This window comes from Bufo bufo, chromosome 6 (genome assembly GCF_905171765.1).
Source record: "Bufo bufo chromosome 6, aBufBuf1.1, whole genome shotgun sequence".
NCBI lineage: Eukaryota > Metazoa > Chordata > Amphibia > Anura > Bufonidae > Bufo > Bufo bufo.
In genome coordinates this window covers 173,978,074-174,005,213 of record NC_053394.1, presented here as the reverse complement: position 1 = coordinate 174,005,213, position 27,140 = coordinate 173,978,074, and the positions used below count along the sequence as shown (strand labels likewise).

Here is a 27,140-nt window from a genome sequence, read left to right as displayed (position 1 = left end):
TCAACTGGCAAGGAAGGATACGATGGGCCTCATTCCTTTAATCTGCTCTGGTGAAATAAGAGCTGAGCCCTGATTGGTTGTTAAGAGCAAAAAGACAGTTTGAGTGTAAGACAGTTTTGATGAATACCGCCTAAGCATTATCCCGTACAAACCACACAAGGGAAACAGGGGTCTGTTTTTATGGCCCACTTTGCAGTATAACTCAATTTAAAAATAATACACACTATTACATATTACCATATAACATTAACTGTACAGTGAGAAATATCAGCTCTACACATACAAGTTATTACAATGCAGCTAAAAGGAACCACGGTTGGCATGAAATCCTGAAAGGCCCCCTCAATATGGACAGCTATGTTTTACTCCAAAAAGATGCAGTGAAAATATGAGAGAATTATTATTATTCCTTTCCCTGTCTTTGATTGAATGGAGGGCTGGGTTATGTGCCATGTAAATAAATTAAAAAAACGGACAACTTTCTAAATAAATAAAGCTTTATTGCTTATATTTCACTTGTATACCTTTTTTATTTATACATATATTTATTTATATATATTTTTCATAAACTGTATATATACTGATTTATATATATTTTTCATAAACTGTATATATACTGACTTAGCTTTGTGTTTTAGTAGTCCAAAAATGAGCTGTCCCCTTCTGTGTCTAGGCTGGCCTGGCTTGAGGGTGTCTGTGAAGAGCGAGATAAGGGACTTCGATAAGGAGATTCGGTGGGTGATTGTGGCTGACTAGGAGCACCAGGCAGTATTGACAGGTCTAAGGAATTGTGTTGGTAGTTAGAAGGTATGTAGATTGGTGTTGGGGAATGTCTGGAGGAATGGGAGGCTTCATAGGGATAGTAGTGTGGGTAAGCAGGTGGGTTTGCAGATGGAGAGATATGAGCTTCGGGTGTGTATGAGTAGGTGAGGTGAGGGGAGTAGGAAGAAGGAGCCTGCTGGTCAAGAGAATGCATCTGGAGCAATTCCATAATCTTCATTCTAAAAGCCCACTTCTTCTCCGGAGAGAATTTCTTTGTTACAGCCATGATATACATATAGAAGTGATAGTCTGCGTCTTTTTCCTGTTCTTGATATTCCCTGACAACTCCCTGAGAGGTTACAGGAGAATTTTGAGTGAAATTTGACTGCTTCTGCTGCCTTCTCCTCTTCAGGGGCTGCTTCAGGAGGGGACTCTCCATTAAGGGTAAAGAAGATGTAGCACCAGCCCTTGGGATTGCAGATGTGGCAGATGACGTAATGTCCAACTTTGATTCCTCTGTCTTCTCTCTGAGGTTTCCAGAAGGGCTGTCAAAAAAATAAATAAATTAGCATTTCCTGTTATTATAAATATGGTCCTAAAAAGACAAGAAAAGTTAGGGTTTCCTTGTTAGTGTGATCATAGATTCTGAGTAAGTGATGCTGGAAGTCTACCTACAAAGGACCTAAGTAACGGGCAAGAAGCAAAGAATAAAAAGGAAAACAAAACTTGCCAGTCGCTTGACTTCTGCTTCCAAACTTGTCTTCGTGCCTCCAAGACAGGCTTCAAGAATTGAAGCTGGCGAAAATACAAGTATGTCTTCCTCTTTACCGTTGGTCCCCCACTCTTCTCCGCTTTCCTCTGCTGCTGTAGCTCCCTCCTGTAACAGTCCTTCAGAGAACGCCATCTAGTTTGCAGATCCTTCACTGTTGATATTAATATTTGACATTAACACTATAATGCCCACAGTACTGACATCACACAAAGTTTGCAGTCTGATCTGATGATAGGATTTTTGGAAGGACATATTTACTTGTACTTACATCGTCGGTCTTTGGTTTTTGCATGCAAGTCATCCCAGTCCTCAGTCATTTCCTGACACACTCTCTCCCATGCATGAGACCTCTTAAGCCGATCCATGTAACTGGGGTCCCTGGCATCCCAGATGGCAGGTTGATGAGACACTGCAGTTATGAGGCTGTTTACTTCAATATAACCTCGACTATCTGTCATCCTAAAAGAAGTCACTTTGTTTAGTCTCATGTGAAGCAAGGCTGAACACTAAGAAAATGTAACCTACCTTGTTGAAGGCTGTCTCTTTCGAGTGTGTGTGAAAGTGCTGGCTCTGCCATTACTGCTTGTTCTACTAGGACAAAGAAAATGACGTGGGCCGCTTGTTAATGTGAATACATGGGGCCAGAAATGGCCAGTATAATGGCTAGATGAAGATTTACATACTTCTTAACAACTTGTAAATGAGTCCCAAGATGCTCTGATGGTACTGTAAATAATAAAAATGACACTTGTCAGTTATGGTGTAATACCCTCTGCTGTTGTCTATAGAACTCTACAAAATGCATTTAAAAGCTCTCCAAGGAATTAAAAGGCAATTTGGTACGTCCTAAGAAAAAGAGGACACAGACCTTGGTAAAGAGCCCAAACCCCTGACGCTGACACCCAAGATCATTGTTTCTGGGCAGCAGATCATCCTGTGCATACCGGGATCAGCTGCCCAGAAGCAAGGACTGTGTATGGGGACCATACAGAGGAGATGATTGTTGCCTGTAAATGTAGCTGTCACCTCCTCGGAGAAGCAGGAAATTATTGGGAATGAATGATTTGTTCCTGATAATTGTTTGCAAAGTTTCCCAAGTAAACGGCCTAAATTCTTTAAAGTTCATGTCAACTTAGGCTCTGTTCCTATCTGCATCTGGTTCTAGTTTAAATAGAATATTACAAAGCTGTGCAAGAACTGTAAAACAACAGATTCAACAGTGCCCCAAGGACTTATGATGGGTTCTGTCATTTTAACAGAAAGAATAACATTGTATACAGTGCTATTCCTCCTGTCAAACCTGAAAGCATCCGTGATGGAGAACTCCAATGCAGAAATACTTCCCTGAGATCATATGGCTATCCATAAGATAAGGCAACAGCTATTTTCCCTACTCCTCCATACACATGCATACTTGACTGAGCATGCAGCAAGTGTTTATAGTGGGAAAGAAGAATAAGCCACTGATAGGTGCCTTAGTGGCTTATCTTATGTGGAAACAATGGTTTGGGCATGTTGAAGTCCAACCCTTCTTTCCCTGACTTTTACAATTAAGGAAGAGCAGGGATACTTCCCAGATACAATACACTGTGAAGACATATGAAAATAAAAGGGGGCAATCTTCAAGGGGCCTGACTCCAGGGTGGCAAACAGAGAAGAAGCAGCATTTCCACTGCTCCATGCAGTCACTTTAAACTTGAGTTCATTGGAGTGCTGCTTCTCTTCTATTTGCTCCCATATACATTAGATATCTTCTAATGTGTATGGACATTTATAAACATAGCAAAATCAGTTGCCTGGACAATAGCCATCAAATGCTTTGGCCTAGGATGCTATGATCCAATCTGTGTGCATCTCTGGAAAGGCTGGAATGGTGCCATAGTTGGTAAGGAAGACGGAGTAAACACATGCTGCCAGCCTTCCTACTGAGGGCTAAATAGAAGAAACATGACAGGGGGCTGATGACTGTGTGGAAGAAGACCCTGATGCAGTGGGTGCACTGAAATGATATAGGTTATTGCTCACCTGGACTGAAATCTATAGGAATTTCCTCTTCCTTATCCAAGTAAGAACTGTCTCCATCTATCGCTGAATCAGCATTAACTAGAACAATATTCAATGCTTCCTCCTAAAAAAGAAATTTCAGAAGTAAGCTAATGTCTTGGTAATAGTCTTACTAGGGAAAGTAACACATAAACAGAAGAACCATCTGCTCGAGTGGAGTTAACTCCTTATTTCCAGAAGATTGTTCAGAGTATGTTCACATGTGATGCATATGCTGTGAATCATCCATCGTGGATTTGCATTTGGAAAAACTGACGCATATTACAGTAGCAGAAAAGTGGATGAGATTTTACAAAGTCAGCCCTCCAACTCTATCCATGTACCTTGATTAGTGTACTTAACAAAACATGGCATGTCGAGATAATGGGTCAAAAACAGGGTCGATATTGTCCATTGGAGTTTCTATATCCCCAAGGAGTTATTCATATTGAGGATCTTGGTGAATGTGACACTGATTGTATTGTTAGGTGATGACACCCTTTCGTATATTATAAATACATGACCAAGCACCTTTCATTATTTGTAATGGTTCATGTTGTCTAGGGGGCAATCATCATTCCAAAGAAAAATGACTAATGTCCTTATTAGTACAAACAAAACCCATTCTAATCACACAGCAGGACGGGTTACATCAGAAGGCTGAGCTACAGACCTCCTTCAGCCTCCTCTCCACTCCGCCTGTCAGTAATTACAGTCAACAATGTTGAGGAAAGGGGTTGAGCGGCACTCCTTGTTAGAGGGTGGGCGGTGCTCAGTGGTAGAGGTACATCTAATATTTATCAAAGAACCACGGCACTCTATAGCTGCTTTAAGTTGCTTGTTTTATTTCATTTCATTAATTCTTTATCCATCCAAAAATTAGCCACTGGCCAACGTTTCGGTCTAGTCTTAGACCTTGTTCAAGGCCTGGTGTATAGACAAGTGAATATTAGATCAATATATTGTATATATTGATCTAATATTCACTTGCCTATACACCAGGCCGTGACCAAGGTCTAAGACTAGACCGAAACGTTGGCCAGTGGCTAATTTTTGGATGGATAAAGAATTAATGAAAGGAAATAAAACAAGCAACTTAAAGCAGCTATAGAGTGCCGTGGTTCTTTGATAAGTAATTACAGTCATACATACAAGGCCTCATACACACGACCGTTGTTTTGGTCTGCATCCGAGCCGCAGTATTTGCGGCTTGGATGCGGACCCATTCACTTCAATGGGGCCGCAAAATATTCGGACAGCACTCCGTGTGCTGTCCGCATCCGTTGCTCCAAAAAAATATATAACCTGTCCTATTCTTGTCTGTTTTGCGGACAAGAATAGGTAGTTATATTAATGGCTGTCCGCGCCGTTCTGCAAATTGCGGAACGCACATGGACGCCATCCGTGTTTTGCGGACCCGCAATTTGCGGACCGCAAAACACACAACGGTCGTGTGCATGTAGCCTAACTGAAAGGATCTTCAGATGAATGTCCATAGGTGCTGAGCTCATGCTGTCTCTTCATGTGCTCCGTTCCTACAGACACTCAGCTGAAGATTGCATGTGTTTTATGGACGATGGGAACTACTGACAGGCAATGCGGATAGGAGGCTGAAGGACTCTAGCTCAGTGTGTGAAGTAACCTGCCCTGCTGTATGATCAGGACCAGTTTTGTTTGCACTAATAAGACAGCGGCCATTTTATTTCAGACTGATGAATGCCCTCGAGACGAAACAAGCCATTATAACAATTTAGTAATGTATTTAAAATAACGTAATATTATAGTAATCTCAGAAATAGTATTTTATTAATTCCGGGAGAACTCATCTAACGGGTTATTGCAATCTGGATATTTAGAGGATATGCCATAAACGTCCGATAGATGGCCCTGTCTCCAGAACACGGACCTGTCTTGTGCAGCTTTGAATGGAGAGACAGCTGTGGCTCTCTCCATTTGCTTCCATTAGAGTGCCATAAATGTCCAGATTAGACAAACCGATTAAAGGGATATTCTCATCTGGGACACTGATGGTATATTGCTAGGAAATGCCATCAATGTCAATGCTCCTATTTCCAGAAAAGGGCCCCTAAAGTGAAGGGAGGACAGTTGTGTTACCACCCTCTGTAGAGATAGATGGTGGCACCTGTACCGCTTGCTCTCCCTTTGCCGCTGTGGGACTTCCAAAAATAGCCCAGTGCGCTTGCGCAGCTATCTTCTGAAGTCTCATAGCTGTAAATAGAGAGCAAGCCACGCATGTGTGGTGTGCTCTCCTTCACGTCAGAGACTCCGTTCTGGAAACAGGATTGTATTCCAGTGATGGGACCCGCACCTATCTGACTGATGGCATATTCTAGTCATATGCCATCAATGTCCTAGATGTGAATACCCCTTTTACGGTCATGATGCACTACAGACACATCCAACATTTGGGAATAAGATGAAAATCCATGTATGCTGATGATACCTTTACGTCTTTGTCTGGCTTTAAGGCATGTGAGTAACGAAATCTGAGGCGTCTCTCTGGTGTATCTCTGCCACTAGATCCATCTGCAGGAGACAATACAATACACTGTTTATTTCACTAATAACACTTTCTAATCAGTTTTTCCCTCACTAAACTCTCCCTTCTCCAATCTATCCTGAATTCGCAACTCTGATGCCTCCGCCCTGTGCCAGACATTGCAGGATTCAATTTAAACTTCTCCCTCTCATTCACAAAGCTCTTCACAGTGCTGCACCCCGGAATGGCTCCTCACTCACCACCCTACCCATGCATCCACCATAATCCAAGCCTCTCACTCACTACCTCTGGCAATTAGGTTAATTCCAAACTCCTACCGTTTTAGTTCTCCCTAAAAGACACACATATAAATATAGGGTGGCTCATCACATCCCATAATCTAACTCTTCTCCATTCACCCCCTTCAAGGGGTTATTCAAGATGCAGCAGCGATCCCGCGCAGCCGCCACTTCTGGGGTCATGTGCCGTACATTCAGTACATGATCCCAGCCTGGGATTGCAACATGCAGAGCATGTGTGAGTCTGAAATTCTCGCTGAAGTGCTAGTGAGAGATTCAGACTCACGCATGTACTGCAGGCTGTAATCCCAGGCTGGGATCATATGCCAACTGTACAGCATGTGAACCCGGAAATGGCAGCCATATTTCAGATAACCCCTTTAAGTATTATTCTTCCTCTGGATCAGCTTGCAGGATAACAGGCTGAACTGGATGGACTGATGTCTTTTTTCAGCCTTATAAACTATGTTACTATGATCCATCATCCATTAGTATCCACCACACCTCATGCACTCAGAAGCACTACAGATATCGGCTGGTGGCTGGCTCATGCAGCTTTATATCTGCTCCCTCATTTTGTTAAGATGGCCGGACCATTATACAAATCACGCACTTGTTACCTTCTGCGTCACCCCTACCTCCTCATAGATTGTAAGCTCTTGCAGGCAAGTCCCTTAATGCCAAGGAATGGACTCCTGAAGCTGAGACAGCTTTCTAGTCCCTTAAACAAGCTTTTGCATCTGCCTCAATCCTTCACTATCCTGATATTTCCAAAAATTCTATGTGGAGGTGGACGCTATGTAATGTATGACTGTTTGTACGTGAACCCACTGATTGTAAAGCGCTGCAGAATATATTGGCGCTATATAAATAAAGATTATTATTATGTGGACACAGGTTGAGATTTGGTTGACAGCTGTTTGACAGAAGACAGTGGGGGTCATAAATTAAAGGTTTTTTCCAGGCTTTTAATATCAGGCGGGAGTCTGACCCCTGTCGATCAGCCGTGTGCGTGTGCCATCTCCTGTCTCTCTTCCTGCTCTGCTGCTATGTCTATGGTGAGCAGGAAGAAAGATGGGAGACACTGCACGCGTCGTCTCTTCATACAGCTGATTGGCCGGGGTGCAGCCCCAGATCCTCGCCGATCTGATATTGATGACCTAGGTCAGTGGTCGGCAAGCCGCGGCTCGCGAGCCACATGCGGCTCTTTACACACTTTAATGCGGCTCTTCTGCAGGGCTCCAGATGCCATTAGCGACTAGACCCGCCGCCGCAGCTCTGCTCAATACAGCGGCGGGCACAGGAGATGATCGTTCTCAGCAGCGCAGGAGGAGTCTCTCCCTCCCCCCTGTGCTGCTGCTGTCCCCGCCGCTGCCAATAAGAAGAGGCAGGAGGAGGAGGGGAGGGGCTGTGGCCACTGCGCCACCAATGAAGAAAACTGACCTGTTAATACAAATACAGGAGGCGGGTGCCGGAATCAAATAGCCGGCACCCGACCTCTGTGACAGGGAGCTGCGATCCGCTGCAGTTGAGTTAACCCTTCAGGTGCGGTACCTGAGGGGTTAACTGCCGCTGATCGCAGCTCCCTGTCACAAAGGTCGGGTGCCGGCTATTTGATTCCGGCACCCGCCTCCTGTATTTGTATAAGAAACGTTGGTGGCACAGTGCCCCCCCCCCCCCAGTATAATAAACGTTGGTGGCACAGTGCCCCCCCCCCCCAGTATAATAAACGTTGGTGGCACAGTGCGCCACCCCCCCCCCCCCCAGTATAATAAACGTTGGTGGCACAGTGCGCCCCCCCCCCCCCCCAGTATAATAAACGTTGGTGGCACAGTGCGCCCCCCCTCCCCCAGTATAATAAACGTTGGTGGCACAGTGGGAAGTGCCAATGAGGGTTAAAAATAATAAAAGAAAATTAACTCACCTCCTCCAGTTGATCAGGTAGCTGCCGGTCTCCTGTTCTTACTTCTTTCTAGTTTCTTCAGGACCTGTGGTGACGTCACTGAGCTCATCACATGGCCCATTACCATGGTGATGGATCATGTGATGAGCACAGTGATGTCACCACAGGTCCTGCGTCCTGAAGAAACTAGAAAGAAGTAAGAACAGGAGACGATCAATTGGAGGAGGTGAGTTAATTATTTTTTTATTTTTTAACCCTCATTGGCACTGCCCACTGCGCCACCAATGTTTATTATATTGAGGGGGGGCGCACTGCGCCACCAATGTTTATTATATTGGGGTGATGGGGGGGGCGCACTGCGCCACCAATGTTTATTATACTGGGGTGTTGGGGGGGCGCACTGCGCCACCAATGTTTATTATATTGGGGTGATGGGGGGGGGCGCACTGCGCCACCAATGTTTATTATACTGGGGTGATGGGGGGGGCGCACTGCGCCACCAATGTTTATTATATTGAGGGGGGGCGCACTGCGCCACCAATGTTTATTATATTGGGGTGATGGGGGGGCGCACTGCGCCACCAATGTTTATTATATTGAGGGGGGGCGCACTGCGCCACCAATGTTTATTATATTGGGGTGATGGGGGGGGGCGCACTGCGCCACCAATGTTTATTATATTGAGGGGGGCGCACTGCACCACCAATGTTTATTATATTGGGGTGATGGGGGGGCGCACTGCGCCACCAATGTTTATTATATTGACCTTGTACTAAGCATTCTGTATTCAGAATGCTATTATTTTCCCTTATAACCATGTTATAAGGGAAAATAATACAGTGAATAGACTTTCATCCTAGGAACCATGCGTGAAAATCGCACTTGCTTGCGATTTTCACACAGCCCCATTAACTTCTATGGGGCCTGCGTTGCGCGAAAAACGCACAACAGAGCATGCTGCGATTTTCACGCAACGCACAAGTGATGTGTGAAAATCACCGCTCATGTGCACAGCCCCATAGAAGTGAATGGGTCCGGATTTAGTGCGGGTGCATTCCGGTATTTTGAATGCCGGATCCAGCACTAATACATTCCTATGGGGAAAAATGCCGGAGCCGGCATTCAGGCAAATCTTCATTTTTTTTCGCCGGAGATAAAACCGTAGCATGCTACGGTTTTATCTTTTGCCTGATCAGTCAAAATGACTGAACTGAAGACATCCTGATGCATCCTGAACGGATTACTCTCCATTCAGAATGCATGGGGATAAAACTGATCAGTTATTTTCCGGTATAGAGCCCCTGTGACGGAACTCAGTGCCGGAAATGAAAAACGCTAATGTGAAAGTACTTTAAAATATTAAGTTTAAATCCCCCCTTTCCCAATTTTACATATAAAATATATAAACAATAAATAAATAAACATATTACATAGCCTTTTTAGTCACCTTGTCACCCCAAAAAATAGCATAGGACTGTTCTATTATGGGCCGAATGTTTCATAAAATGCGAAATGCACACAGCTTTTTTTGTTGTTTTTTTTTTTTGCACGGTATTGAGTATCACAATACTTTTTTATGGTGACGAAAGCGAATCAAAATTTTGGTTTCAAAACAACCCTACGCCGATCTGATCGGCGTAGCGTTGTCACGATACCAAAATTTTGATTCAGTTTCGATTTGGCAACTAAAAATTTGATTTGGCTCCTAAATTTTTCAGTTCAGGAGCCAATGGCTACTTGGAATTTTTTTTTAGTCTGGAGCACTGTTCTGTGTGCCCGGCGCCCGCTCCCCTCCCTCCTCTCGGGGGCGGCAGCCTGCGGCTGTCCTGCCTACATGTGTGCCGTGCGGCGCTCAGGCCAAAGGAGGCGTCACTGACTGTCAGTGGGGCCGCGGCGGAGGGAGGCGAGGAGGCGGAGCTGCTCTGTCTGCTATGACCTGTAAAAGCTGCCCCTCCAGGCTGGCAGCAGAAGAACACAGTCACAGAGTAACACTGAGGCACGACTTGTTGGAACTTGGCCGACCCTGCTGGACTCTAGTCTGGACTCTGGAGAAGACACCTTAAGGCAGAGCCAGCTGAGATTGGAGCCAGGACCAGACCGACCCCACTCCAGCCAGACCCCAGTGATATATCAGGTACCGACTTCAACATTGTCCCTCATCATGTCACCCCCCCGATGGTGCAGACTCCAACATTGTCCCCCATTAGGGAGCATAATGGATGGGGGCTGACGGCTGTCATGGGGGGCATGATGGCTGACATGGGAGTAATGATGGATGGGTGCTGACGGCTGACATGGGCATGATGGATGGGGTGCTGACGGCTGACATGGGCATGATGGATGGGGTGCTGACATGGGGGGCTGACGGCTGACATAAGGTCATGATGGCTGACATGGGGGGCATGATGGATGGGGGCTGACGGCTGACATGGACATGATGGATGGAGTGCTGACATGGGGGGCTGATGGCTGACGGCTGACATGGGGTGCTGACGGCTGACATAGGGGCATGACGGCTGACATGGGGGGCATGATGGATGGGGGCTGACAGCTGACATGGGCATGATGGATGGGGTGCTGACGGCTGACATGGGGGGCATGATGGCTGACATGGGGGGCTGATGGCTGACATGGGGGGTAATGATGGATGGGGGCTGACATGGGCATGATGGGGTGCTGATGGCTGACATGGGCATGATAGATGGGGTGCTGACGGCTGACATGGGCATGATGGATGGGGTGCTGACATTGGGTGCTGACGGCTGACATAAGGTCATGATGGCTGACATGGGGGGCATGATGGATGGGGGCTGACGGCTGACATGGACATGATGGATGGAGTGCTGACATGGGGGGCTGATGGCTGACGGCTGACATGGGGTGCTGACGGCTGACATAGGGGCATGACGGCTGACATGGGGGGCATGATGGATGGGGGCTGACAGCTGACATGGGCATGATGGATGGGGTGCTGACGGCTGACATGGGGGGCATGATGGCTGACATGGGGGGCTGATGGCTGACATGGGGGGTAATGATGGATGGGGGCTGACATGGGCATGATGGGGTGCTGACGGCTGACATGGGCATGATGGATGGGGTGCTGACGGCTGACATGGGCATGATGGATGGGGTGCTGACGGCTGACATGGGCATGATGGATGGGGTGCTGACGGCTGACATGGGCATGATAGATGGGGTGCTGACATGGGGGGCTGACGGCTGACATAGGGGCATGACGGCTGACATGGGGGCATGATGGATGGGGGCTGACTGCTGATATAGGGGGCTGATCTGAGGTATGATTAACATTGGGGGTCTGATTGGTGGTCTGACCTGAGGTATAATGGAAAATATTGTTTCTGATTATACTCCTCTAAAACCTATGTGCATCTTATAGGGCGAAAAGTACAGTCCTCAAACCAGATCGAAGATATCAGGACCACACAGAGGAGAAGCCAGCTGCTGCAGACAGAACCAGGACCAGGTGAGCTGCGGGCGGGGCGGTGGGAGAAGGGGGTCACCGAGATGTAGCTTCGCTTGTGTTGCCAAAAAATCCTTGCACAGGCTCTGGTCACGTCCACGTGACAGGGCCGGTGCAAAGAGTCCCACAGTACCCGACCTATGTGGATACTTGCATGCACAATATTCTCAATAAAAACTTATTGAAACTAAAAACAGTGTACCATCCTATGTATTTTCGGTTTTAAAAATGTGGCTCTCAAAATAAATTTCAATCGTGGTTTTGGCGAGATTTGGCTCAGTTGAAAAAAAAGGTTGCCCACCACTGACCTAGGTCATCAATATTAAAATATTAAAAGCCTGGAAAACCCCTGTAAGCACATTCTTCAGCAGCGTTGGGGCCATCAAAGACTAGAGTAAAAGGCAGGTCTTTGATAAAGCATCAAAGCAATAGGGTTTGTATTTTATTTATTTTTTTTTTGGGGGGGGGGGGGGTTAAAGATTTGATGCAGAAAACCATACAGATTTTTGTGGTGGATTTTGATTGTGAATTCAATGATTCTCAATAAAGACAGAGGTCAATGGGTCCACAAAAAGCCATGACAATTCCACAATCGAAATTGACAATGCTGCAAATTAAAAAAAATCTGCACCACAGGTCAATTTCCACATGGCAAGTATTTGCAATGCGTCAAGGAGATGTCTACAAATCTCAGTAACTTTTCTGGTACTCAAATTGGCTGCTGGTGTCCCATCTGCAAATCCTGACAGAAAATCTGCAGCAATCCAGTTACATGTGGATGAACCCTTACACACTCAGTACATAGATGAATGGATGGATGAATTTATGTCCTTCTACATCACTTAATAAATGTGCCCCTCGGATCTTGTGGGCCATCACAACCATGGACCAGATCAAAGGACAATAAAACTTTCACATTCCGTATCAAAGAACTGCCCCAATATTTCCTGCTACATCTATTTACTCGCATCCTGGTATTAACCCCTTCAGGACCCTGCCATTTTTCACCTTAAGGACCCTGCCATTTTTAGCAAATCTGACGTGTCATTTTATGTGGTAGTAACTTTAAAACGCTTTTACTTATCCAAGCCATTCTGAGATTGTTTTCTCATCACATATTGTACTTCATGACAGTGGTAAAATTGAGTCAAAATATTAAATTTCTATTTATAAAAAAAACACCAAATTTACCCAAATTTTTTAAAAATAAGCACATTTTCAAATTTCTATTTCTCTACTTTTTATAATAGATAGTACCGTAATACCTACAAAAATAGTTATTACTTTACATTCCCCATATGTCTACTTCATGTTTGGATCATTTTGAAAATTACATTTTATTTTTTTGGGACGTTAGAAGGCTTCGAAGTTAAGAAGCAAATCTTAAAATTTTTAGGAAAATTTCCAAAACCCAGGCTTCAGAGTGAAAGGTGCACCATATGGCTTTTGGAGATCGGATTTAGCTGGAATGGTAATTGGGATCTATGTCACAAATGAAGACACCCTGAGGTAGCCCTACAGTGGAAACCCCCAAAAAGTGACCCCATTCCGGAAACTACACCCCTCAAGAATATTTCAAGGTGTGTAGTGAGCACTTTGACCCATCAGGCGTTTCACAAAATGACGAAACACTTGGCTATGAAAAGGAAAAATTCAAAAGATTTCCTGAAAAAGTTGCTTTGCACCCACATTTTTCACTTTCACAAGGGGTAACAGGACAAAATGCACCCCACATTTTGTTCCCCATTTTCCCCTGAATACGGCAATACCCCATATTTGCTCAAAAAATTATGTATGGGCGCACAGCAGGGCTCTAGAGTCAAACAGCAAAATATGTATTTTGCTGACCTGAATTGGCAGACATTGATTTTAGGTGCCATGTTGCATTAAAAAAATTCCTGAGGTCCCTAGAAATTAAAAACCCCAAGAAGTGACACCATTTTGGAAAGAGTACCCCCGTACGAACATTTTAAGTGGTGGAAAAGGTACTTTTGAACTAACAGGTGTTTCACAGAAATGAATATGCAGTGGTTGGTGTAAAGTTAGCTATGTGAACTAAATCAGAGATATAAGGTGGTAATACTACAGGGTACATCATGGATGAAATTAAATTAATACTCCATGGATGAGTGGTAGATTTTAAAACACTCCTGCATGCACAGGCCAGGTTTCGCAGTGGTAAATGGTGTCTTTCCTTATCCCCCTTTTGTGACACACCCTGCATCTTTTTTGGGTCCTTCCCTTCCTTGCTGTCTGGGGGACTTGACCTGTAAAATGTTGCCCTGGTACGACACGGGCACCATGACTTCCAGAAGTACTGGGACCCTCACTGACTTGGGTTTGAAAAATTAGGGACTTGATAACCACCTCTTGGAACTGAAGGAAAGTTCCTGTGTGGCCTGCAGACTGAAATAGCACGTACTCATTGCACATTGCCATCTGTACAATGTGTACGGCCAGCTTTTTGTACCACACTTTTGTTTTTCATGTGGCATTGTAGGGCTTCAGAAGTTGATCTGAAAGATCCACCCCTCCCTGTTGTAGTCCAGGATACAAACTGGTTTGGGGGTAGTGGTTGTGGTACCTCGTACAGGAGCAGGGGAGCTGACGTTGGTGTCAATGGTGGTCAGTACAAGGACGTCCCTCTTGTCCTTGTACTTAACCACCAGCATGTTCTCACGGAGGAGAGCCCTGATTTCACCCTTTCTCAGTGGCTGCCCTACCAGGGATCTAGGGAGGCTTCTCAGATTTTTGCGTACTATGCCGCAAGCCACAGTACCTCTGGCAGTTAGGGACATGAATAGGGGTATGCTGGTATAATAGTTATCCACATAGAGGTGGTAACCCTTATCCAGCAGTGGGTGCAGTAAGTCGTACACAATTTTCCCACTAACTCCTAGGATGGAGGGCATTCTGGGGGTTCTATCTGGGAATCTTTCCCTTCGTAAATGTGGAACTTGTGGGTGTACTTGTGGGTGTACCCGGAGCTACTCTTACAAAGTTTGTATAACTTTATAACATACCTTGCCCTTTTGTTAGGCAGGTACTGGGGAATCTAATCCTCCCTTTGAAAAGTAATAGGGACTCATCTACACTGACATTTTTATCTGGGTTGTACACCTCAGCAAACTTGGTGTTAAATTGGTCAATGACAGAACTAACGGTCAAATGTTCGGTTGTTTTGGGGTGGGCACTGTGCATTGTCATTGTAGTGTAGGAATTTCCTAATTGACCCAAATCCCTTCCAAGTCATGGTGTTACTGTAAATTGAAGTCTGGTAGAAAATGTCCGAACTCCAATATTGTCTAACATTTTGTTTTTTTTGCAATGCCCATATGCAGCACGAGTCCCCAAAACGTCATCATTTCTGCTGCACTTACTGGATCCAACCTAGGGGTCTAGCGTATGCCAATATAGGGTTCTGATCAATGAATTGTTGGGCGTATAAATTGGTTTCGGCCACCATTAAATTTACAAAATCTTCAGAGAAGATTTTGAAAAAATCTAGGTCAGTGAAGCCCGCACAGTCTATCTGTAATCCAGAGCTGCCCTCAAAATCTGGAATTTGGGGCTAATAATCGTCAGGGGGTGGGGTCCATAAGGGTTCACTCTGGGGGGCTGCCTCTGCTGCTAACCTCGGGCGCCTTCTAGAGGGTCCATTCTTTGTAAACCCTAGAAATGGTTGTGCATGAAAATCCCAGTAACTGAGCAGATTGTGAAATACTCAGACCGGCCTGTCTGGCACCAACAACCATGCCACGCTCAAAATTGCTTAAATCACCTTTTTTTTTTCCGATTCTGACATTCAGTTTGGAGTTCAGGAGATTGTCTTGACCAGGACCACACCCCTAAATGCATTGAAGCAACTGCCATGTGATTGGTTGACTAGATAATTGCATTAATGAGAAATAGAACAGGTGTTCCTAATAATTCTTTAGGTGAGTGTATATATATATATATATATATACATACACTCACCTAAAGAATTATTGTATATATATATATATATATATATATATATATACACACATATACACTCACCTAAAGAATTATTAGGAACACCTGTTCTATTTCTCATTAATGCAATTATCTAGTCAACCAATCACATGGCAGTTGCTTCAATGCATTTAGGGGTGTGGTCCTGGTCAAGACAATCTCCTGAACTCCAAACTGAATGTCAGAATGGGAAAGAAAGGTGATTTAAGCAATTTTGAGCGTGGCATGGTTGTTGGTGCCAGACGGGCCGGTCTGAGTACTTCACAATCTGCTCAGTTACTGGGATTTTCACGCACAACCATTTCTAGGGTTTACAAAGAATGGTGTGAAAAGGGAAAAACATCCAGTATGCGGCAGTCCTGTGGGCAAAAATGCCTTGTGGATGCTAGAGGTCAGAGGAGAATGGGCCGACTCATTCAAGCTGATAGAAGAGCAACGTTAACTGAACTAACCACTCGTTACAACCGCGGTATGCAGCAAAGCATTTGTGAAGCCACAACACGCACAACCTTGAGGCGGATGGGCTACAACAGCAGAAGACCCCACCGGGTACCACTCATCTCCACTACAAATAGGAAAAAGAGGCTACAATTTGCACGAGCTCACCAAAATTGGACTGTTGAAGACTGGAAAAATGTTGCCTGGTCTGATGAATCTCGATTTCTGTTGAGACATTCAAATGGTAGAGTCCGAATTTGGCGTAAACAGAATGAGAACATGTATCCATCCTCTGATGGCTACTTCCAGCAGGATAATGCACCATGTCACAAAGCTTGAATCATTTCAAATTGGTTTCTTGAACATAACAATGAGTTCACTGTACTAAAATGGCCCCCACAGTCACCAGATCTCAACCCAATAGAGCATCTTTGGGATGTGGTGGAACGGGAGCTTCGTGCCCTGGATGTGCATCCCTCAAATCTCCATCAACTGCAAGATGCTATCCTATCAATATGGGCCAACATTTCTAAAGAATGCTATCAGCACCTTGTTGAATCAATGCCACGTAGAATTAAGGCAGTTCTGAAGGCAAAAGGGGGTCCAACACCGTATTAGTATGGTGTTCCTAATAATTCTTTAGGTGAGTGTATATATATATATATATATATATAAAAATAACTATCTACCACTAACTGCAGTTTTTTTTTCACAAAAACAAAAAAAGCGCATGGACCAAATGGTGTCCATAAAAAAAGGACTGATGGGTGTTTAGGAATCTGGAACAACTGCAAATGAAAAAAAAAATAATCTGTGCAGCAATGATGTTCTTCTCTTCTTCTTTCAGCAGGAAAGGGTTAAAAGCACTGTGGTGGTGCACAAGTTCCAGCAAGCCAACAGCAGCACAGAAAAGCACAGAACCTTTTTGCATGCAGTCACCAGCTAGAATGGCTCCGTGCAGGGGGTTCTGCCCTTTCCTGTGCAGCTATAGCGCTGCCATTGGCTGGAGCCAATCGCAGCGCTGGCAGGGGACCCCAAACACTGGTGTCCCCTGCCTCACCTCAGAGGAGACCGGTGCTGACTAGTTTAGCACCGGTCACCTCCACCTGACCTCCGCCCGACCGGCAGCTGTATACAGCTTCCGGCGCTGCGATGTGCCGGTCGCAGCGCTTGGAGATGCAAGGGGCGGTGCAGCACCATGCTACCCTTACCCGGCATGGCTGCCTGCATCACCGGTCTTTAAGTTCAGTCCAGATATGACGTACATGTACGACACGGGTCCTTATGGGGTTAATGGTTCTGCTTCATATTCACCACACTGTTCCTATGTCGTTTTGTGTTGTGGTGAAGTGCATGATAGAGGTGTGCTGAGGGTGTGTAGCTCACCCGCGTTTTCAGTTTAGCTGGATGAAATAACTGGAATCCAGTAATTGTGCTGCTTCAGCGAGGCATAGCTTGCTGGAGATCATTTTGTTTAAATTTGTATGGGCTGGATTTCTTTGGACTGGGAGACAGGTTGGTAGTGGGAGTCTCTCAGTCCACACCCCAGTCCATTACAGGTTCCCTGGCCCCAGGTGAGGCCAGCTGTGTTAATCAAGGAGGGATAAAACCAACCCTCAGTGTATGAGTCTGGGGGAGAGGAAGTGACCCTAGAGAGGGGGAAGCCTGTGAGGCTTGGTGTGGTCCCAGCCAGGAGGGCTGGGGGGCCACGAGGCTGTGTGAAGCTGGATCTCTCCCCTGTGTGGGACTTATGCCTTGTGAAGCTGACCTGCTGAGTGTCAGAGCTGGATACCCTGTGTGTGAACTGCACTCTATAGATGAGTCAGGGAGAAGACCTATGTATTAGGTATAGCCCTGATGGGCAGGTGTTTATTTTGGTTTATGTTTGTGCTGCTGCTGAAGTGCCAAAATAAAGCACCATTCAGACCTTAACCCAGTTGTCTGAGGAGGAATCTGTCATTGTCAACTCCCTGTGAGAGAGTGATCCCTTACAGTGTATATTGTATTATACCATGCTCCAGAATGACATAACTTCATCTATTGTGTAGTGAATGGAACTGGTCACTGCTGCTACCATCGAAGTAAATGCAAGCAGCGCTGCAGTTTTCAGCATTGTCCAGTGCATGGATGAAGCTGTCTAGTTCCGGTGCCAACTTCCGGCACTACTGTGAAACAGCTGATCGTCGGGGGTGCAGTTGTTGAACATGCGCCAGATATTGATGGCATATCCTAAGCATAGGACATTAATATTAAAATCCAGGAAAACCCATTTAATCCATAGGCTAGAATCACACATGCAGGTTTTTTGAGCCAAAGCCAGAAGATGATGCAACAGGAAGAAGCCCTTCATTTATATTTCCCAACTTTTGAATCCACTCCTGGTTTAGTAAAAAAAAACTGCATGTGTAATTTCATCCTAAATCCCTAAATCCTGTTGTGTACCACAGCCGCACCTTCTCTCCTCCCCTCATTACTGTGAAGTATCTTCCCGAGCACCATTGCGGATACTGCTGGGCCCGCGCCATATTGTATTAGCAGAGCGCTAGCAGTCAACCCCTGCATTCATCCTCCTTACCAACCTGGACACACCTCGGCCGCCGAGCGCTCGAAGTGGGATTACAAGACCCCCGAAAGACGTTGAGCGACATATTTTTTTTAAATAAAAAAGGACTGATCAGTAGCTTCCTGAGGTCAAGCTGCCATTAATTCTCTACCATCTGATACGCGATCCTGGGCAGAGGGGTTTCAGGTCTTGTAGGTGTCTTGAGTTTATCCTACAGACCACCCCCAAAGGAAGTGAGTCGAATACCTTTTTTTACTACTTTTACCTGTTGATTTCAACCCTTTTTACTACACTGTAATATGGAGTGAACATCACATATGAATCCCAATTCTAAGTTCTCTAATGTGTAGCCAAGAAGACCAGCTCCACTATATGTGACCGGTTCTACCATTCCCCGTAGATTATTATCGGGTATACATACCCTCTTTGATATTTTACACTATTCAATATATATCTATCTAATTTAGCATTTGTTCTATTTGCACAGTCTTATCTAGTCTATGCAGTTACTAGTGATCCATTACGTTTAGTTGCATTACCTTTATTTATTCTATATTACTTAGAAATATACGTCCCTAGACATCATTTAACATTCTATGAGACTCTTTTCAGCCAAATAAAGGGAGTGTTGCTATTTTTGTCCTTCTTGGGAAAACAGATAAGCACCTTTGGTGATGTGAAATATCACACCACCACAGCATCTATCTCCTCCTTTACATTTATTCTTGGAAGTGCACGTGGTGTCAGCACTTATAGTAGCCGTCTTCCCTTACACATCTGCCATATACCCTGTTGCGTATTTATCATTTACTAACAAGACATTTATTTTGCCATTAATACTCCTACTCCCTGTGGCGCCCAAGTTTTTTCACAATCTGAGGGGCATTTTACCCCTAAGATCTTAATAACCCTCTTCTTTTTTTTTCTCACCTGTACCACTGTATTGTAAGGGTATTTTTAAGTGACTGATTGGTTCTTCCCTTTGATTCTGTTTAATACTCTGTGTAATAGTTTATGAGTTTCCCTTGTAATGAAGTGGGTTAGAGATAGTACCCATCCCCCATTGTGCTGATAAGACCACATTCCTGAGTGATCATAGAGACATGCTTGATGCACACTGGAGGAGGGGCTAACAGGTTAAAACTCTGCTACCCACCTTCAATCAGGAGAATCCACCAGGCCCTCCATTCTAGGTAGGATGCGAGTATGATTGCCCTATCTCTCTTGTACACCCTGGGGTGTCGGTCATGTGTTATAGCATGGTAGACAGCCATGGGTTATAGCATGATCGACGGAGTCTCCACCCCATTGAGGCTAGTGATGTTTATTTACTTTCTGTAAGCAGTAAATAAGGGGGCACACTGTAATGAAGGTGGAGTGCACTGGCAGCTCAACACATACATATCCGAAAACAGGGCCCAAGAAAACCCCAATAAAGTGCACATCCACTAAGTATAAAACAATGTATACATTTTATTAGTCTACAAAAGACACACAGACAAAGTAAAAAATTGTATACAATAAGCCATGTGCTGGAACAAAATAAGACCAAACACCTACACAGCTTCCACCAAAAGCCACAAATATGGGCACAATATATAAAGACCTAAGTGACAATAAAGAATAAAAAAAAGGCAAAGATGCAGCCTAAAATGTACAATAAATAAATAATAAATGATAATGTAGCATCAGAGCACCTAATACCCAAATGACATATGAAATGCCAACTCAGGACTATCCAGGTGGGCCTGGGAAAAACACTGACGCTCTGATGCTACATTATCAATTATTTATTTATTGTACATTTCAGGCTGCATATTTGCCTTTTCGTATTCCTTATTGTCACTCAGGACTATATATTGTGCCCATATTTGTGGCTTTTGGTGGGAGCTGTGTAGGTGTATGGTCTTATTTTGTTCCAGCACATGGCTTATTGTATACAATTTTTTACTTTGTCAGTGTGTCTCTTGTATAATGTAATTTATACATTGGTTTTATACTTAGTCGATGTGCATTACTAGGGTTTTCTTGGGCCATGCAGCCCTGTTTTTGGATATGTATGTGTTTGATGAGCTGCCAGTGCACTCCACCTTCATTACAGTGTGCCCCCTTATCTACTGCTTACAAAAAGTAAGTAAACATCACTAGCCTAAATGGGGTGGAGACTCCGTCGATCATGCTATAACCCATGGCTGTCTACCACGTTTATGTTTTTGGATGTTTATTTACTTTTTATTATTCTGTATGTGATTTCTTTGTGTTATCGTATATTTAATTACTTAGTAAATATATTTATTCACGTAGCCTGCGTATGCTTATTCATTCTCAAATCTTTAGAATTTACTTTACATTATAAATGGTGGCAGCGGTGGGATTTTAGCAAATGAATATGCTTACAGTTGATAGGGTATGACATAGAGATAGTGTAGTTTGAATCTGCCACTCTGAATGGGAAGCCGGGAATTTGCGGGAATTAATAATCTGCAGGCGGATTATTAGGTTTGCACGTGTTGTGCAAATCTGCTATGAGTGGAGCTGTGGTAGGCTTGGTTGATTCTTACAAAGTTCTTTTGAAAGTTGTAGAACTGAGTAGATTCTAGTGAAAATTTAAGACTCTATGAAGTTAGAGCTTGTAGACTTGACATCAGAGCTCCTGTGATATTGAGGGGGGTTCTGATGAGTTAGAAAACAGACCAGTGTCAGGATGTTAATTTATGGCACTAACAAAAGAGAAAAGTGCCCAAGTGTCTACAATCAGAAAGGCACTTGTGTTACATGTTCAGAAATGAATTGTTTAAGTTTTGTTTTGTTACCCTAATGCTATGTGTGTGTCTAAGTAGGAAAGACCTTTGGCTATAGCATTGGAGATTAGAGCAGTAAAGGATGGTCAGTTAATAAATAAGTATTGTACCTAGTGTGTGCCAATAGATGTGTGGCTAGCACTAAAAATATGAAGGTGTTAGAAATATATCTCTGTTGAAACAGTTCTGCTTTCCAGAGTGTGAGAAGATATGTTGGTCAGAAAGATAAAGTATTGTCTGCTAGATGTATAAAGTTGAAAATGCTTGAAGAAGGTTTAAGAAGGTTGACCTTGAACAATACCCTACCTTTAAACAAGGGTTGTTGTGTCTGGGCTGTTCAAACAGATAGTGGTATTTTATTGCCCCATTCGTTCTAGTCTGATTGTCTAGCTCTGTTTTAATCCCTTTGCTGAAGTCTCAGGAAAGCTGTATGAATCCTCGAGAGATAAAAGTCAGGAAAGGGGGGCTGACGGCTCAAGTCAGGAAAGGGGGGGCTGAATCCATCCCCCAGCCTTAAAAGAGAAGACTCTTTTTGAATCCAGAGGGAAAACAAACCAGGCTGGTGTAGTGAGCTGCATTTATATTTATATAGGCAGATATATAACGCGAGTTTGACCGTGACGCGTGGTTGATTAAGTGTGGTTGCGTAAGTGTATGACTCAAGATTAAGTGACTTTAGATTCAGGAACTTCAGTGGGGGACTGTAATTAGCCAGTTTCTTAGTACTACATTATATTGTATTTTTCGCTTTTGTGGTGTAATCCCCATTTAGTATGTGTTGCACAATTGACAACGCAGTCCAGTGCACATCTTGCATGATGTATGCAGTCCTGGAACAGCCGTTCGAGGGTGTATATCTTTGTTCAAGATGTGAGCAAATTACCCGTTTGGAATCGCAAATCGAGTCTCTAAATGGGCAAGTTGCAACACTGAGAGGCATTGACAATTTGCAAAAGAGTTTGCGTCTCACCGAGCAAGCACTTTTTGGGGTAGATGAGGGGGAGGGTGACAGAAAGGAGGCTGAGGAAAGTGAGGTAGCTAGCTGGGTAACAGTTAGAAAGTGGGGTAGAGGGAAGAGTGCCAGGGAGGCTAGCCCTGATCTGACACACCCCAACAAGTTTGCACGTTTGGCAGATGAGGGGGATGTCAGCCCAGGGACGGCACTGCTGCAGCCGGACACTTCCCCTGCCAGTCAGGGGAATGTCAGTTCCAGTAAGCAGGGGACCAGGAGAGCAGGGCAGGCCAGACAGGTGCTCGTAGTGGGAGACTCTATTATTAGGGGAACAGATAGGGAAATCTGTCACAAAGACCGTGATCGCCGAACAGTGTGCTGTCTTCCTGGCACTAGAGTTCGACACATCGCGGATCGGGTTGACAGATTACTGGGCGGGGCTGGAGAAGATCCAGCGGTCAAGGTCCATATCGGAAACAATGACAAAGTTAAGGGTAGGTGGAGAGTCCTTAAAATTGATTTCAGGGATTTAGGTCAAAAGCTTAGGGCAAGGACCTCAAAGGTAGTATTTTCCGATATATTACCTGTACCACGGGCCACACAAGAAAGGCAGCGGGAGATTAGGGAGATTAACAAGTGGCTCAAGAACTGGTGTAGGAAGGAGGGGTTTGGGTTCCTGGAGAACTGGGCCGACTTCTCTATCGGCTACAGGCTCTATCGTAGGGACGGGCTGCACCTCAAAGGGGAAGGGGCAGCTGTGTTGGGGAAGTAGATGGCTAGAAGGTTGTTGGAGTGTTTAAACTAGGGACTGGGGGGGAGGAAAATTACATTATAGGAGGGGAAGATAGTGCAGATAGAGACCGGGGGCAAGGTAGTGGGACTGGGGGAGGAATGGAAGGAGGGACTAGAACAGTTCAGAAGGAAAGGTGTAGGGTAAAAAATATACATAAACCTCTCAAATGTATGTATACTAATGCCAGAAGCCTGACAAATAAAACTGGGGAACTGGAATTAGTGATGTGTGAGGAGGACTATGACATAGTGGGAATAACTGAGACATGGCTGGATGATAGCTATGACTGGGCAGTTAATGTTCAAGGTTACAGTCTGTTTAGAAAGGATCATCAAAACCGGAGAGGGGGAGGGGTCTGCCTTTATGTAAAGTCCTGTCTAAAGCCCACACTATGTGAAGATATAAGTGAGGGACATGAACATGTGGAGTCACTGTGGGTAGAGATACATGGAGCTAAAAACAATAATAAATTACTAATAGGAGTTTACTATAAACCACCTAATATACCAGAGTCCACAGAAAATCTACTACTAAATGAGATAGACGAGGCGGCAAATCATAATGAGGTGGTTATTATGGGGGACTTCAACTACCCAGATATAGACTGGGAAACTGAAACTTGTACATCTTATAAAGGAAACAGGTTCTTGGCAATAACCAAAGACAATTACCTCTCCCAACTGGTTCAGGACCCAACTAGAGGGACGGCCACACTGGACTTAGTATTAACCAATAGGCTTGACAGAACAACAGACATGCAGGTTGGGGGACACCTGGGAAATAGTGACCATAAAGTAATAACCTTCCAATTATCATTCAAAAGAGCTTTCTACACGGAGGAATAAAAATACCAAACTTCAAAAAAGCTAAATTTAGCCAACTAAGAGAGGCCATAGGCCTAACTAACTGGGACAAAGTCCTAAAAAATAAAAATACAGCAACAAAATTGGATATCTTTAAAAGCATCCTAAAATCTCATTGTGAGAGGTACATACCGTATGGGAATAAAAGGTTAAGGAACAAAAAGAAACCAATGTGGATAAACAGAACTGTAAAGAAAGCAATAAATGACAAAAAGAAAGCATATAAAAACACTAAAACAGGAGGGTAGCATGGAAGCACTGAAAAACTATAAGGAAAAAAATAGAACATGTAAAAAACAAATAAAAGCGGCCAAACTAGAGACCGAGAGATTAATTGCCAAAGAGAGTAAAACTAACCCTAAAATGTTCTTCAATTATATAAATGTTAAAAAGTATAAATCTGAAGGTGTCGGCCCTTTAAAGAGTAATGAGGGGGGTGTCGCAAAGAGCGACGAGGAGAAAGCAAAGCTGTTAAATATATTTTTCTCCAATGTATTCACTAAGGAAAATAAACTGTCAGATGAAATGCTGAATGTAAAAATAAATTCCCCATTAAAAGTGTCCTGTCTGACCCAGGAAGAAGTACAACAGCGACTTAAAAAGATTAAAATAGACAAATCGCCAGGACCGGATGGCATACACCCCCGTATCCTAAGGGAATTAAGTAATGTCATAGCATGACCCTTATTTCTGATATTTGCGGACTCTATACTGACAGGGAATGTCCCACAGGATTGGCGCATAGCAAATGTGGTGCCAATATTCAAAAAGGGTCCAAAAACAGAGCCTGGAAACTATAGGCCGGTAAGTTTAACATCTGTTGTGGGTAAACTGTTTGAAGGTTTTCTGAGAGATGCTATGTTAGAGCCTCTAAACGGAAATAAGCAAATAACGCCATATTAGCATGGCTTCATGAGGGATCGGTGATGCCAAACTTATCTAATCAGTTTCTATGAGGAGGTAGGTTCTAGACTTGACAGCGGCAAATCAATGGATGTCGTATATCTGGACTTCTCCAAAGCATTTGACACTGTACCACATAAAAGGTTAGTATATAAAATGAGAATGCTCGGACTGGAAGAAAACGTCTGTATGTGGGTAAGTCACTAGCTGAGGGATAGAAAACAGAGGGTGGTTATTAGTGGTACACACTCAGATTGGGTCACTGTCACTAGTGGAGTACCTCAGGGGTCAGTATTGGGCCCTATTCTCTTCAATATATTTATTAATGATCTTGTAGAAGGCTTGCATAGTAAAATATCAATTTTCGCAGATGACACTAAACTGTGTAAAGTAATTAACACTGAAGGGGACAGTATACTACTACAGAGCGATCTGGATAGACGGGAGGCTTGGGCAGATAAGTGGCAGATGAGGTTTAACACTGACAAATGTGAAGTTATGCACATGGGAAGGAATAATGCAAGTCACCCGTACATACTAAATGGTAAAACACCCGGTAACACTGACATGGAAAAGGATCTAGGAATTTTAATAAACAGCAAACTAAGCTGCAAAAACCAGTGTCAGGCAGCTGCTGCCAAGGCCAATAAGATAATGGGTTGCATCAAAATTGGGCAGACTAGATGGGCCAAATGGTTCTTATCTGCCGACACATTCTATGTTTCTATGTTTCTATGTAAAAGGGGCATAGATGCCCGTGATGAGAACATAGTCCTACCACTTTACAAATCATTAGTCAGACCACACATGGAGTACTGTGTACAGTTCTGGGCTCCTGTGAACAAGGCAGACATAGCAGAGCTGGAGGGGGTCCAGAGGAGGGCAACTAAAGTAATAACTGGAATGGGGCAACTACAGTACCCTGAAAGATTATCAAAATTAGGGTTATTCACTTTAGAAAAAAGACGACTGAGGGGAGATCTAATTACTATGTATAAATATATCAGGGGTCAGTACAGATATCTATCCCATCATCTATTTATCCCCAGGACTGTAACTGTGACGAGGGGACATCCTCTGCGTCTGGAGGAAAGAAGGTTTGTACACAAACATAAAAGAGGATTCTTTACGGTAAGAGCAGTGAGACTATAGAACTCTCTGCCTGAGGAGGTGGTGATGGTGAGTACAATAAAGGAATTCAAGAGGGGCCTGGATGTATTTCTGGAGTGTAATAATATTACAGGCTATAGCTACTAGAGAGGGGTCGTTGATCCAGGGAGTTATTCTGATTGCCTGATTAGGGGAATAAAAAATTTCTTCCCGACTCCAAAGTGGGGAAAATTGGCTTCTACCTCACAGTTTTTTTTTTGCCTTCCTCTGGATCAACTTGCAGGATGACAGGCCGAACTGGATGGACAAATGTCTTTTTTTGGCCTTACGTACTATGTTACTATGTTACTTAAGAGACATATAGTTTGCTAAGTCATACATATTCCTTAGATAAGGAATTTTAGATTCTGATTGCTTTGCTAAGAAGGGTCTAAAAGTGACTGGTTTGGATTAGAGGGGGAGTTTAGTGTTTAGTAAGTGATGCGATATGTGTAATACCTTTTACAAGACACAGAAAGGTGAAGATTTAATAATTTTCCTTCTTTCCCAAGCAGCTAACTGTAATGTGGGAACCCAGCCTTAAAGTAAAATTATTATATATGTGCACCACCAATTAAGACCACATGGCATATAAGATCATTTGGGTTTAACCTAAATTGTTTTATCATTATAACTTGTATACTGTCTTGCTATAAGATTTTGATTGAATACAGTTGAAGACCAGAAGGCATTGGAAAGAATAGCAGAACAGCAACAGAGATTATCAGTAATTCTGGGTGTGGTGTGTGTATCTTTATCCAGGAAAGCTGTGTAGATGAAAGTCATAACACATTTAGTGGAATGTTAAGTTGTAGTTGTCTTGAATATGTGTGAAGTGAAGACTGTTGGATGCTGAGCAGAGCTGTGTGTGCAGTCTGTACTTCAAGTATAAGGCTACTTTCACACTAGCGTTCGGGTG

The 27,140-nt window shown here is 43.9% G+C and overlaps 1 protein-coding gene across 4 annotated transcripts in view; it reads right to left on the bottom strand.

The window, feature by feature from the left end:
• Positions 1–503: 503 nt before the first annotated feature.
• Positions 504–27,140, bottom strand: part of LOC121006079 — an 85,439-nt gene continuing 58,802 nt past the window's right edge. For 3 of the 4 annotated variants that reach the window (XM_040438980.1, XM_040438979.1, XM_040438981.1), the window contains 7 exons: positions 6,042–6,124; positions 3,560–3,662; positions 2,218–2,260; positions 2,060–2,125; positions 1,803–1,993; positions 1,493–1,685; positions 504–1,307 (listed from right to left, as the gene is read on the bottom strand). In XM_040438980.1, coding sequence (XP_040294914.1) covers positions 635–1,307; positions 1,493–1,685; positions 1,803–1,993; positions 2,060–2,125; positions 2,218–2,260; positions 3,560–3,662; positions 6,042–6,124 — 1,352 coding nt within the window. In that variant the 3' untranslated portion in view covers positions 504–634. The remainder of the gene's footprint in view (positions 1,308–1,492; positions 1,686–1,802; positions 1,994–2,059; positions 2,126–2,217; positions 2,261–3,559; positions 3,663–6,041; positions 6,125–27,140) is intronic. The other variant, XM_040438982.1, reaches the window with a different exon arrangement.